The 14,221-nt window shown below is 59.9% G+C and overlaps 2 protein-coding genes across 2 annotated transcripts in view; one reads left to right on the forward strand and one right to left on the reverse strand.

Annotated features, from left to right (window-relative positions):
• LOC147086778 (plexin A3-like) overlaps positions 1-12,075 on the forward strand; it is a 17,615-nt gene extending 5,540 nt beyond the window's left edge. Inside the window, exons 5-9 of the mRNA XM_085978957.1 lie at positions 2,663-2,853; positions 3,506-3,675; positions 4,680-4,892; positions 7,174-7,324; positions 11,493-12,075. Coding sequence (XP_085835083.1) covers positions 2,663-2,853; positions 3,506-3,675; positions 4,680-4,892; positions 7,174-7,324; positions 11,493-11,588 — 821 coding nt within the window. The 3' untranslated portion in view covers positions 11,589-12,075. The remainder of the gene's footprint in view (positions 1-2,662; positions 2,854-3,505; positions 3,676-4,679; positions 4,893-7,173; positions 7,325-11,492) is intronic.
• Positions 1-14,221, reverse strand: part of LOC147086771 (uncharacterized) — a 518,811-nt gene that overhangs the window by 162,269 nt on the left and 342,321 nt on the right. The window lies entirely within an intron of this gene.

Here is a 14,221-nt window from a genome sequence, read left to right on the forward strand (position 1 = left end):
GGGTGAGGGGCTGAGCGACTGACTCTCTCTGACCCGTGGATTAGCGAGCGGGCGGGGTGAGGGCTGGGCGACTGACTCTCTCTGACCCGGGGGTCAGGGAGCGGGCGGGGTGAGGGCTGGGCGACTGACTCTCTCTGACCCGGGGGTCAGGGAGCGGGCGGGGTGAGGGCTGGGCGACTGACTCTCTCTGACCCGGGGGTTAGCGAGCGGGCGGGGTGAGGGCTGAGCGACTGACTCTCTCTGACCCGGGGGTTAGCGAGCGGGCGGGGTGAGGGCTGAGCGACTGACTATCTTTGACCCGGGGGTCAGGGAGCGAGCGAGCGGGGTGAGGGCTGAGCGACTGACTCTCTCTGACCCGGGGGTCAGCGAGCGAGCGGGGTGAGGGCTGAGCGACTGACTCTCTCTGACCCGGGGGTCAGCGAGCGAGCGGGGGTGAGGGCCTGAGCGACTGACTCTCTCTGACCTGGGGGTTAGCGAGCGGGCGGGGTGAGGGCTGAGCGACTGACTCTCTCTGACCCGGGGGTCAGCGAGCGAGCGGGGTGAGGGCTGAGCGACTGACTCTCTCTGACCCGGGGGGTCAGCGAGCGGGCGGGGTGAGGGGCTGAGCGACTGACTCTCTCTGACCCGGGGGTCAGCGAGCGGGCGGGGTGAGGGCTGAGCGACTGACTATCTTTGACCCGGGGGTCAGGGAGCGAGCGGGGTGAGGGCTGAGCGACTGACTCTCTCTGACCCGGGGGTCAGGGAGCGAGCGGGGCGGGGTGAGGGCTGAGCGACTGACTCTCTCTGACCCGGGGGTCAGCGAGCGGGCGGGGTGAGGGCTGAGCGACTGACTCTCTCTGACCCGGGGGTTAGCGAGCGGGCGGGGTGAGGGCTGAGCGACTGACTATCTTTGACCCGGGGGTCAGGGAGCGAGCGAGCGGGGGTGAGGGCTGAGCGACTGACTCTCTCTGACCCGGGGGTCAGCGAGCGAGCGGGGTGAGGGCTGAGCGACTGACTCTCTCTGACCCGGGGGTCAGCGAGCGAGCGGGGTGAGGGCTGAGCGACTGACTCTCTCTGACCTGGGGGTTAGCGAGCGGGGCGGGGTGAGGGCTGAGCGACTGACTCTCTCTGACCCGGGGGTCAGCGAGCGAGCGGGGTGAGGGCTGAGCGACTGACTCTCTCTGACCCGGGGGTCAGCGAGCGGGCGGGGTGAGGGCTGAGCGACTGACTATCTTTGACCCGGGGGTCAGGGAGCGAGCGGGGTGAGGGCTGAGCGACTGACTCTCTCTGACCCGGGGGTCAGGGAGCGAGCGGGCGGGGTGAGGGCCTGAGCGACTGACTCTCTCTGACCCGGGGGTTAGCGAGCGGGCGGGGTGAGGGCTGAGCGACTGACTCTCTCTGACCCGGGGGTTAGCGAGCGGGCGGGGTGAGGGCTGAGCGACTGAGTCTCTCTGACCCGGGGGTTAGCGAGCGGGCGGGGTGAGGGCTGAGCGACTGACTCTCTCTGACCCGGGGGTCAGGGAGCGAGCGGGCGGGGTGAGGGCTGAGCGACTGAGTCTCTCTGACCCGGGGGTTAGCGAGCGGGCGGGGTGAGGGCTGAGCGACTGAGTCTCTCTGACCCGGGGGTTAGCGAGCGGGCGGGGTGAGGGCTGAGCGACTGACTCTCTCTGACCCGGGGGTCAGGGAGCGAGCGGGCGGGGTGAGGGCTGAGCGACTGACTCTCTCTGACCCGGGGGTCAGGGAGCGAGCGGGCGGGGTGAGGGCTGAGCGACTGACTCTCTCTGACCCGGGGGTCAGGGAGCGAGCGGGCGGGGTGAGGGCTGAGCGACTGACTCTCTCTGACCCGGGGGTCAGGGAGCGAGCGGGCGGGGTGAGGGCTGAGCGACTGAGTCTCTCTGACCCGGGGGTTAGCGAGCGGGCGGGGTGAGGGCTGAGCGACTGACTCTCTCTGACCCGGGGGTCAGGGAGCGAGCGGGCGGGGTGAGGGCTGAGCGACTGACTATCTTTGACCCGGGGGTTAGCGAGCGAGCGGGGTGTGGGCTGAGCGACTGACTCTCTCTGACCCGGGGGTCAGGGAGCGAGCGGGGTGTGGGCTGAGCGACTGACTATCTTTGACCCGGGGGTCAGGGAGCGAGCGGGGTGAGGGCTGAGCGACTGACTATCTTTGACCCGGGGGTCAGGGAGCGAGCGGGGTGTGGGCTGAGCGACTGACTATCTTTGACCCGGGGGTCAGGGAGCGAGCGGGGTGTGGGCTGAGCGACTGACTCTCTCTGACCCGGGGGTCAGGGAGCGAGCGGGCGGGGTGAGGGCTGAGCGACTGACTATCTTTGACCCGGGGGTTAGCGAGCGAGCGGGGTGTGGGCTGAGCGACTGACTCTCTCTGACCCGGGGGTCAGGGAGCGGGCGGGGTGAGGGCTGAGCGACTGACTCTCTCTGACCCGGGGGTCAGCGAGCGAGCGGGGTGAGGGCTGAGCGACTGACTCTCTCTGACCCGGGGGTTAGCGAGCGAGCGGGGTGAGGGCTGAGCGACTGACTCTCTCTGACCCGGGGGTCAGCGAGCGGGCGGGGTGAGGGCTGAGCGACTGACTCTCTCTGACCCGGGGGTTAGCGAGCGGGCGGGGTGAGGGCTGAGCGACTGACTCTCTTTGACCCGGGGGTCTCACGCCGTTGCCCTGTGTTACAGAGAGCATGTTGCGAACAGCCAGCAGCCCCGACAGCATGCGTTCCCGTGTCCCCATGATCACCCCGGACCAGGAGACCGGCACCAAACTCTGGCATCTGGTCAGGAACCACGACCACACCGACCAGAAGGAGGGAGACCGTGGCAGCAAGATGGTGTCTGAGATCTACCTCACCCGGCTCCTCGCCACCAAGGTACCAAGCTCAGTCTCCACCAGAACACCCACTCCCACCCACCAATTCCACCTCGAATCTCTCTTCTCCCTCACTCCATTTTTCTTTCTCTGTCTCCATCTCTCTCTCTGTCTCTCTCTCTCTCTCTGTCTCTCTCTCTGTCTCTCTCTCTCTCTCTCTCTCTGTCTCTCTCTCTCTCTCTCTCTCTCTCTCTCTCTCTCTGTCTCTCTCTCTGTCTCTCCCTCTGTCTCTCTCTCTCTGTGTCTGTCTGTTTATCTCTCTCTCTCTGTCTCTCTCTCTGTCTCTCTCTCTCTCTCTGTCAATTCAATTCAATTCAATTCAATTCAAATGCTTTATTGGCATGAAAGTTTACAGGGAACCATATTGCCAAAGCTTACATAACAAAAAGTACAGTTTTCCAACATTCTGTAGGTGTCAAACCATTCTGTAGGTGTCAAACAATTTTGACCTTTGTTGGGTACATACAACTGTCTCTCTCTCTCTGTCTCTCTCTCTGTCTCTCTCTCTCTCTGTCTCTCACTCTCTGTCTCTCACTCTCTGTCTCTCTCTCTCTCTGTCTCTCTCTCTCTCTCTGTCTCTCTCTCTGTCTCTCTCTCTCTCTGTCTCTCACTCTCTCTGTCTCTCACTCTCACTCTCTCTCTTGCTCCTACAGGGCACGTTGCAGAAGTTCCTGGACGACCTGTTTGAGACGGTGTTCAGCACCGCTCACCGGGGCAGTGCCCTGCCGCTGGCCATCAAGTACATGTTTGACTTCCTGGATGAGCAAGCGGACCGCCAGCTAATCAGTGACCCTGACGTGCGGCACACATGGAAAAGCAACTGGTGAGTGCATGCCGCTTCGCTCCGTCACAAAGGCTTAGAACCCTAACGGCCAGGTGTCGGACTGAGCCAGCCAGAGCAGGACAGGCCCGGGCTCCATTCCCGGCCTGTGCTCGCTGACCTACACTGGCTCCCAGTCCCCCAACACCTCCATTTTTTCAAATCCCTCCGCAGCCTCCTCACCACCGCCCCCCACCCATTCCTATCTCTGTAACCTCCTCCAGTCCCCCCCAACCCTCCGCGATCTCTGCGCTCCTCCAATTCCGGCCTCTCTCGCATTCCCCCCTGATTTCCATCACTCTGCCATTGGCGACCGCGCCAGGGCCCCGAGCTCTGGAATTCCCTCCCTAAACCTCTCCACCTCTCTCCCTCCTCCTTTAAGACGCTGCTTAAAACCGACCTCTGTGACCCAGCTTTTGGTCACCTGTCCCTAATATCTCCTCATGTGGCTCGGGGTCAATTTTTGTCTGATTTACGCTCCTGTGAAGCATCTTGGGACGCTGTAAAGGCGCGATATAAATGTAAGTTGTTGTTGTTGCGCTGGACTCAGCTTTGCCCCAGGTCGATCCCTGGACGCTAACCTCCCTCAAGTTGTTGTTGCACTGGGCTCAGCTTTGCCCCAGGTCGATCCCCGGACTCTATAACCTCCCTCAAGTTGTTGTTGTTGCGCTGGGCTCAGCTTTGCCCCAGGTCGATCCCTGGACGCTAACCTCCCTCAAGTTGTTGTTGTTGCACTGGGCTCAGCTTTGCCCCAGGTCGATCCCCGGACTCTATAACCTCCCTCAAGTTGTTGTTGTTGCGCTGGGCTCAGCTTTGCCCCAGGTCGATCCCCGGACTCTATAACCTCCCTCAAGTTGTTGTTGTTGCGCTGGGCTCAGCTTTGCCCCAGGTTGATCCCCGGACTCTAGCCTCCCTCAAGTTGTTATAGTTGCGCTGGGCTCAGCTCTGCCCCAGGTCGATCCCCGGACTCGAACCTCCGTCACGCTTTGGTTTTTTTTCCCCCCCAGCCTCCCGCTGCGTTTCTGGGTGAACGTGATCAAGAATCCCCAGTTTGTCTTCGACATCCACAAGAGCAGCATCACCGACGCCTGCCTCTCGGTCGTGGCACAGACCTTCATGGACTCCTGCTCCACCTCTGAGCACCGGCTTGGCAAGGACTCGCCCTCCAACAAGCTCCTGTATGCCAAAGACATCCCCAACTACAAGACCTGGGTGGAAAGGTGGGTGCGAGCGGGGAGCTGGGTGCGCGGTCGCTGGGGGAGGGGGAGGGGGGCGTTGGGGCTCCACGATTGGCCGTGACACCAGAGCCACACTGAGCAGCACTGGTTCATCCCCAAGACAGGAAGAGAGAGAAAATAGAGAGAGAGAGACAGACAGACAGAGAGAGCGAGACTGAGAGCGAGATTGAGAGACAGAGCGTGTGAGCGAGCGAGACAGAGAGAGCGAGACAGAGAGAGCGCGAGCGAGACAGAGACAGAGAGAGCGAGACAGAGAGAGCGAGAACGAGACAGAGAGAGAGAGAGTGAGCGAGACAGAGAGAGTGTGAGCGAGACAGAGAGTGAAACAGAGAGAGTGAGCGAGACAGAGACAGAGAGAGCGAGAGCGAGTGAGACAGCGAGCGAGAGCGAGCGAGACAGAGAGAGCGCGAGTGAGACAGAGACAGAGCGAGCAAGACAGAGCGAGCGAGACAGAGAGAGCGAGACAGAGAGAGCGAGACAGAGAGAGCGAGACAGAGCGAGCGAGACAGAGCGAGCGAGACAGAGCGAGCGAGACAGAGAGAGCGAGACAGAGAGAGCAAGACAGACAGAGCGAGCGAGACAGCGAGCGAGAGCGAGCGAGACAGCGAGCGAGACAGAACGAGCGAGACAGAGCGAGCGAGACAGAACGAGCGAGACAGAGCGAGCGAGACAGAGACAGAGCGAGCGAGACAGAGACAGAGCGAGCGAGACAGCGAGCGAGACAGAGACAGAACGAGCGAGACAGAGCGAGCGAGAGAGAGCGAGACAGAACGAGCGAGACAGAGCGAGCGAGACAGAGACAGCGAGACAGAGACAGCGAGAGCGAGACAGAGAGACAGCGAGAGCGAGACAGAGAGACAGCGAGAGCGAGACAGAGAGACAGCGAGAGCGAGACAGAGAGACAGCGAGAGCGAGACAGAGAGACAGCGAGGCACAAACAGAGACACAGAGAGGATCCCAGCCAGCGGGGGGGGCGGTGTCTACATGGGCCTCAGCGCCCCTTGTCTAGAGAAGGGGAAACAGATCAGCCAGCGACCCTTCCTGCAATGTGTGCGTGGGAGAGGATCGGGCAGGGTATTCGGCCATGATGTCGTCATAGCTGTGTGTTCACCCCAGCAAGGGTCAGTGAGCCTCGCAACTCAGAACGCTCCCGAGTTGGACTCCCAGCCGTGATGCCCCCCACTGCCGCTCAGCCCTCATGAACCATCCAGATGTGAATGGGTCGATTTTGAGGGGGGGTGGGTGGGGCGCGGGCTGTTAATCTGGAGCCCAGTGCCTGGAGTAAAAGGGGTGTGCCTGAGGGGAGGTGAGGGTGGGGGGGGGGGGGGTGGTGGTGTGAAGATACATAGAAACATAGAAGATAGGAGCAGGAGTCGGCCATTCGGCCCCTCGAGCCCACTCCGCCATTTAATGAGATCATGGCTGATCATCCAAATTCAGTACCCTGTCCCTGCCTTCTCCCCGTATCCCTTGATCCCTTTAGTCTTAAAAAATATATCCAACTCCTTCTTGAATATATTTAATGAATTGGCCTCAACTGCCTTCTGTGGTAGAGAATTCCACAGGTTCACCACTCTCTGGGTGAAGAAATTCCTCCTCATCTCTGTCCTAAATGGCTTACCCCTTATCCTTAGTCTGTGACCCCTGGTTCTGGACTCCCCCGACCATCGAGAACATCCTTCCTGCATCTAGTCTGTCCAGTCCTGTTAGAATTTTATAAGTTTCAATGAGATCCCCTCTCAATCTTCTAAACTCCAGCGAGTACAAGACCAATTGACCCAATCTCTCCTCATACGTCATTCCTGCCATCCCAGGTATCAGTCTGGTGAATCTTCGCTGCACTCCCTCCATGGCAAGAACATCCTTCCTCAGATAAGGCGACCAAAACTGCACACAATACTCAAGGTGTGGTCTCACCAAGGCCCTGTACAACTGCAGCAAGACATCCTTGCTCCTGTACTCGAATCCTCTCGCTACGAAGGCCAACATACCATTTGCCTTCTTAACCGCCTGCTGCACCTGCATGCTTACCTTCAGTGACTGGTGCACAAGGACACCCAGGTCTCGTTGCACGTCCCCTTCTCCCAATCTATTGCCGTTCAGATAATAATCTGTCTTCCTGTTTTTGCCCCCAAAGTGGATAACGTCGCATTTATCCACATTATACTGCATCTGCCCAATCGCCCAACCTGTCCAAATCATGTGGAAGCTTGTCCCTTCAACTTAACGCACCCTCTGACCTTTCACCTCCGCCCTCTCGCAGGTACTACCGAGACATTGGCAAGATGGCAGCCATCAGCGACCAGGACATGGAGGCCTACCTGGCCGAACAGTCCCGCCTCCACGCCAACGAGTTCAACACCCTGAGCGCGCTGAACGAGCTCTACTTCTACATTAACAAGTACCGGGATGAGGTAAGCCCCAAAGGCGGGAGAGGGTAGGAGAGAAGGCAAGAGGTACGTCAACAAGGAATGGCTCATTGACGCCAAGTTTGGGCGGGTTGCCTGTTGAAGCCAGGTTTGAGTTTCAGGGTACGACAGTGCGCCGCTCCCTCAGTACCGCCCCTCCGACAGTGCGACGCTCCCTCAGTACCGCCTCTCCGACAGTGCGGCGCTCCCTCGGTACAGCCCCTCCGACAGTGCGGCGCTCCCTCAGTACCGCCCCTCCGACAGTGCGGCGCTCCCTCAGTACCGCCCCTCCGACAGTGCGGCGCTCCCTCGGTACTGCCCCTCCGACAGTGCGGCGCTCCCTCAGTGCTGTCCCTCCGACAGTGCGGCGCTTTCTCAGTACTGCCCCTCCGACAGTGCGGCGCTCCCTCAGTACCGCCCCTCCGACAGTGCGGCGCTCCCTCAGTACCGCCCCTCCGACAGTGCGGCGCTCCCTCAGTACCGCCCCTCCGACAGTGCGGCGCTCCCTCAGTACCGCCCCTCCGACAGTGCGGCGCTCCCTCAGTGCTGTCCCTCCGACAGTGCGGCGTTTTCTCAGTACTGCCCCTCCGACAGTGCGGCGCTCCCTCAGTACCGCCCCTCCGACAGTGCGGCGCTCCCTCAGTACCGCCCCTCCGACAGTGCGGCGCTCCCTCAGTACCGCCCCTCCGACAGTGCGGCGCTCCCTCAGTACCGCCCCTCCGACAGTGCGGCGCTCCCTCAGTACCGCCCCTCCGACAGTGCGGCGCCCCCTCAGTACCGCCCCTCCGACAGTGCGGCGCTCCCTCAGTACCGCCCCTCCGACAGTGCGGCACTCCCTCAGTACCGTCCCTCCGACAGTGCGGCACTCCCTCAGTACCGCCCCTCCGACAGTGTGGCACTCCCTCAGTACTGCCCCTCCGACAGTGCGGCGCTCCCTCAGTACCGCCCCTCCGACAGTGCGGCGCTCCCTCAGTACCGCCCCTCCGACAGTGCGGCGCTCCCTCAGTACTGCCCCTCCGACAGTGCGGCGCTCCCTCAGTACTGCTACACTGACAGTGCGGCGCTCCCTCAGTACTGCCCCTCCGACAGTGCGGCGCTCCCTCGGTACTGCCCCTCCGACAGTGCGGCGCTCCCTCAGGACTGCCCCTCCGACAGTGCGGCGCTCCCTCAGTACTGCCCCTCCGACAGTGCGGCACTCCCTCAGTACTGCCCCTCCGACAGTGCGGCGCTCCCTCAGTACTGCCCCTCCGACAGTGCGGCGCTCCCTCAGTTCCGCCCCTCCGACAGTGCGGCGCTCCCTCAGTACTGCCCCTCCGACAGTGCGGCGCTCCCTCAGTACTGCTACACTGACAGTGCGGCGCTCCCTCAGTACTGCCCCTCCGACAGTGCGGCGCTCCCCTCGGTACTGCCCCCTCCGACAGTGCGGCGCTCCCTCAGGACTGCCCCTCCGACAGTGCGGCGCTCCCTCAGTACCGCCCCTCCGACAGTGCGGCGCTCCCTCAGTACCGCCCCTCCGACAGTGCGGCGCTCCCTCAGTACCGCCCCTCCGACAGTGCGGCGCTCCCTCAGTACCGCCCCTCCGACAGTGCGGCGCTCTTTCAGTACCGCCCCTCCGACAGTGCGGCGCTCCCTCAGTACTGCACTGGGAGTGTCAGCCTAGACTTTTGTGCTTGAGTCTCTGGAGTAGGACTTGAACCCACAACCTTCTGATTGAGAGGCGAGGGTGCTTCCGGCTGAGCCACCACATACTTAAATGGGGAAAAGCTAGGAACAGTGGAGGTCCAAAGAGATTTAGGGGTCCTGGTACACAGATCATTAAAATGTAGTCACCAGGTACAAAACAACTCGAGGGCTGGAATATAAAGGGGAGGGAGTTTTGCTACAGCGATACAAAACCCTGGTTAGACCACACCTGGAGCACTGTGAGCAGTTCTGGGCCCCACACCTTAGGAAGGATATATTGGCCTTGGAGGGAGTGCAGCGTAGGTTTACCAGAATAATACCTCCTGTTCCTAATGTAACAGGCTCGAGGGGCTGAACGGCCTCCTCCTGTTCCTAATGTAACAGGCTTGAGGGGCTGAACGGCCTCCTCCTGTTCCTAATGTAACAGGCTCGAGGGGCTGAACGGCCTCCTCCTGTTCCTAATGTAACAGGCTCGAGTGGCTGAACGGCCTCCTCCTGTTCCTAATGTAACAGGCTCGAGGGGGCTGAACGGCCTCCTCCTGTTCCTAATGTAACAGGCTCGAGGGGGCTGAATGGCCTCCTCCTGTTCCTAATGTAACAGGATCGAGGGGCTGAATGGCCTCCTCCTGTTCCTAATGTTACAGGCTCGAGGGGGCTGAATGGCCTCCTCCTGTTCCTAATGTAACAGGCTCGAGGGGGCTGAATGGCCTCCTCCTGTTCCTAATGTAACAGGCTCGAGGGGGCTGAACGGCCTCCTCCTGTTCCTAATGTAACAGGCTCGAGGGGCTGAACAGCCTCCTCCTGTTCCTAATGTAACAGGCTCGAGGGGCTGAACGGCCTCCTCCTGTTCCTAATGTAACAGGCTTGAGGGGCTGAACGGCCTCCTCCTGTTCCTAATGTGACAGGCTCGAGGGGGCTGAATGGCCTCCTCCTGTTCCTAATGTAACAGGCTCGAGGGGGCTGAACGGCCTCCTCCTGTTCCTAATGTAACAGGCTCGAGGGGGCTGAACGGCCTCCTCCTGTTCCTAATGTAACAGGCTCGAGGGGCTGAACGGCCTCCTCCTGTTCCTAATGTGACAGGCTCGAGGGGGCTGAATGGCCTCCTCCTGTTCCTAATGTAACAGGCTCAAGGGGCTGAATGGCCTCCTCCTGTTCCTAATGTAACAGGCTCGAGGGGGGCTGAACGACCTCCTCCTGTTCCTAATGTAACAGGCTCGAGGGGAGCTGAACGGCCTCCTCCTGTTCCTAATGTAACAGGCTCGAGGGGGCTGAATGGCCTCCTCCTGTTCCTAATGTAACAGGCCCGAGGGGGCTGAATGGCCTCCTCCTGTTCCTAATGTAACAGGCTCGAGGGGGCTGAATGGCCTCCTCCTGTTCCTAATGTAACAGGCTCGAGGGGGCTGAATGGCCTCCTCATGTTCCTAATGTAACAGGCTCGAGGGGGCTGAATGGCCTCCTCCTGTTCCTAATGAAACGGGCTCGAGGGGGCTGAATGGCCTCCTCCTGTTCCTAATGTAACAGGCCCGAGGGGGCTGAATGGCCTCCTCATGTTCCTAATGTAACAGGCTCGAGGGGGCTGAATGGTCTCCTCCTGTTCCTAATGTAACAGGCTCGAGGGGGCTGAACAGCCGCCTCCTGTTCCTAATGTAACAGGCCCGAGGGGGCTGAATGGCCTCCTCATGTTCCTAATGTAACAGGCTCGAGGGGGCTGAATGGTCTCCTCCTGTTCCTAATGTAACAGGCTCGAGGGGGCTGAATGGCCTCCTCCTGTTCCTAATGAAACGGGCTCGAGGGGGCTGAATGGCCTCCTCCTGTTCCTAATGTAACAGGCCCGAGGGGCTGAATGGCCTCCTCATGTTCCTAATGTAACAGGCTCGAGGGGGCTGAATGGTCTCCTCCTGTTCCTAATGTAACAGGCTCGAGGGGGCTGAACAGCCGCCTCCTGTTCCTAATGTAACAGGCTCGAGGGGGCTGAATGGCCTCCTCAGTCACACCATGTTCAATCTAACTGATGTCTCTTTTTTTCTCTCTTCCCAATTCATCTTTCCGTTTCACTCTTCTTTCTCCCTCTCTTACCGTTTATCTCTCTTCCTCCTGTCTGTGATCCCTTTCTTCTATCTCTGTCTCTCTCTCTGTCTCTCTCTCTCTCTCTTTCTCTCTGTCTCGCTCTATCTCTCTCTCTGTCTCTCTCTCTGTCTCTCTGTCTCTCTCTCTCTCTCTGTCTCTCTCTCTCTGTCTCTCTCTCTGTCTCTCTCTCTCTCTGTCTCTCTCTCTCTCTCTGTCTCTCTGTCTCTCTCTCTCTTTCTCTCTGTCTCTCTCTCTCTCTGTCTCTCTGTCTCTCTCTCTCTCGGTCTCTCTCTCTCTCGGTCTCTCTCTCTCTCTGTCTCTCTCTCTCTCTCTCTCTCTGTCTCTCTCTCTGTCTCTCTCTGTATCTCTCTCTCTCTCTCTGTCTCTGTCTTTCTGTCTCTCTCTCTCTCTCTCCCTCTCTCAGATCCTCACCTCCCTGGAGCGAGACGCCTATGCCCGCAAGCACCGGCTGCGGCAGAAGCTGGAGCAGGCGGTGAACCTGATGGCGGGCAGCAGTTGAAGACAGCGCGCGGCTCGGAGTCTGGATCGAGGCTGCTGTGCGACGGGCCGGGGAGGGAGCGGCGGTGGGGGGTGGGGGAGTGGGCGCGCGCTCGCACGAGCAGGGACAAAGGCTGGGCACCGCGTGACTCGTAACGTGGCAGACGGGCCAGGATCCGATGGCGGCGAACTGGCCCCACCCTCCCCGTTTGGGTTCGTATATTCGTTTTTTATTTCCGGAACATTCTGCCGCGGGGAAATTGCACTTTGGGAGAGGCGCTGGAGGAGGGCGGCCTCTTTCCACCCGTCCCCACGGAGCTTCTAGAAGGATCCACTTGGCATTTCTACCAACAACGATCCCGTCGCCGTGGACAACTGACCGACAAAATGGCCGCCCCAAGAAGGCCGAAGCCTGCTTTAAAAGTTGCCTGGGAGCGTTGGACGGCGGCCATCTTTGCTGCTCGCACTGTGACCTGACCATTTATTTATTGAATAACCATTTTGGTGGGGGGTGGGAGGGTGAGGGGGGAGGTTTTTTAAATGGCTAATCTTGCCAAACCATCCCAATCACCGATCGAACTGAACAATACTGTGCTTGCATTTCAATGTCACTTTTCCTTATCCTCTGTTCCAGTTCTTGCCCTCTCGGAGGCGCTGACTCTCCCAGGGCGGGGGGAGTAGGTGAAAGGAGGGGGCGGGACGGGTTCCAAGCCATTCAGCCCCTCGAGCCTGTTACATTAGGAACAGGAGGAGGTCGTTCAGCCCCCTCGAGCCTGTTACACTGGGAACAGGAGGAGGCTATTCAGCCCCTCGAGCCTGTTACATTAGGAACAGGAGGAGGCTATTCAGCCCCTCGAGCCTATTACATTAGGAACAGGAGGAGGCCGTTCAGCCCCCTCGAGCCTATTACATTAGGAACAGGAGGAGGCCGTTCAGCCCCCTCGAGCCTGTTACATTAGGAACAGGAGGAGGCTATTCAGCCCCTCGAGCCTATTACATTAGGAACAGGAGGAGGCCGTTCAGCCCCCTCGAGCCTATTACATTAGGAACAGGAGGAGGCCGTTCAGCCCCCTCGAGCCTGTTACATTAGGAACAGGAGGAGGCTATTCAGCCCCCTCGAGACTGTTACATTAGGAACAGGAGGAGGCTATTCAGCCCCCTCGAGCCTGTTACATTAGGAACAGGAGGAGGCCATTCCAAGGAGGAGGACGGGTTCCAAGCGACCCCCCCGGCTCCGCTCTGTGACCCAGGGAAGCGAAAAGGCCAATCATAGCGCCATTTACCACCGCCAACAGCACCGCCCCACAAGACCAGCTGACTCCGCACAGACCAGGGCTTGCCACCCGAGCCATTTCCCCGGGAGCGGGAGATGGGGGAGAAGGATCCGTGCCAAGGAACGCCCGGCTGCGGGAGAAACAAGGCGGCGTTAACGGAAGGCTCCGTCGAGCGCTGGTCTCCCGGCCCACGACCTCCCAACCACCTCCCCCCCCGCCCCCCGCCGCCCCTCCCGGGGCCATCCTTGGGACCTCCCACCACGTGCCGAACTGAATGGCCAGTTCCTGCATTGGGCTTCCTCCCCCACCCACCCACTTGAACAAGACGGTGGCTTAAGAGGGCAGGGTTCCCGAATCGGCTGCCTCGCCCACGCGCACCGCGGCCTGCGGTCGTAGAATCGTCTCACAGTGCAGGCGGGAAGGGATCTCCAATCAGCCCCGCTTCCTCTTTCCCTGTAGCCCGGCACATTATTCCCCTGCAAGAATGTATTTTCGTCGGAACGCCTCCCTTATATTACCAGGCGGTCTCCCAACTGAGTACTAACCAGGCCTGACTCTGCTTCACTTCCGAGACCGGGCGTTTCCAGACTGGTATGGCCTCCCTTGCGTCACAATCCTTCCCGCTTCGCGCTGCGGGGACGGCGCCCACTCGCGAGCAGCGTTCCCCCGTTTGAGAAGGCGGCCTGCGCGGGAGCGCCGCGCGGACCCGATCAGGAATGCTGCGCGTGCGGACGTGCCCCGCTTCCCCCGGCCCTCCCCACAAGCAGAGTCCTCGCGCATTTTCAAATTCTCCCTCCGCCCCACTCCTCACTCCCTACCGTACGGATCTCCCCAACGGGCGCCCGCGCAGCGGTCCCGACATCCTGCCGCCGGGACGGGAGCGGCCGCGATGTTGGCCGTCGTGAAAACCTTCTAGGATGCTGCCCGGCCAGGCAAGTGACACCCTGCTCACCCGAGTCACTGAAGCAGCGAGGATCCCTTTCTCCGTCCCCCCACTTTTTCGATTTCCGTGACAATGCTGCCTTTGTTGTTCCTGTTATAGAGTTAATATAATTTTAATTTGTTGTTTTTTTTTATATATATTATATATATATAATTTATTATTGCAAAGTGTGTCTCCGGCATCACGGGAGTTTGCCAGTTGTCTGGACTTGTGTGTTACTTTTTAAAATATACAAAACGTTGTATAGGTTGCGACCGACAAAATGGACGACCCATCATCCCACCGCTCTGTCGTTGCTAGGTGCCCAGTGGTCAGGTGGAATTTCCACGAGAGTGTATAACACTGGGGTACAGTACTGGTGGGTACAGGTCTGTCACTGTATAACACTGGGGTACAGTACTGGTGGGGACAGGTCTGTCACTGTATAACACTGGGGTA

Source organism: Somniosus microcephalus, unplaced genomic scaffold, assembly GCF_052327205.1.
Source record: "Somniosus microcephalus isolate GS21.2 unplaced genomic scaffold, FLI_Smic_1.0 unresolved_chr7, whole genome shotgun sequence".
Classification (NCBI taxonomy): domain Eukaryota; kingdom Metazoa; phylum Chordata; class Chondrichthyes; order Squaliformes; family Somniosidae; genus Somniosus; species Somniosus microcephalus.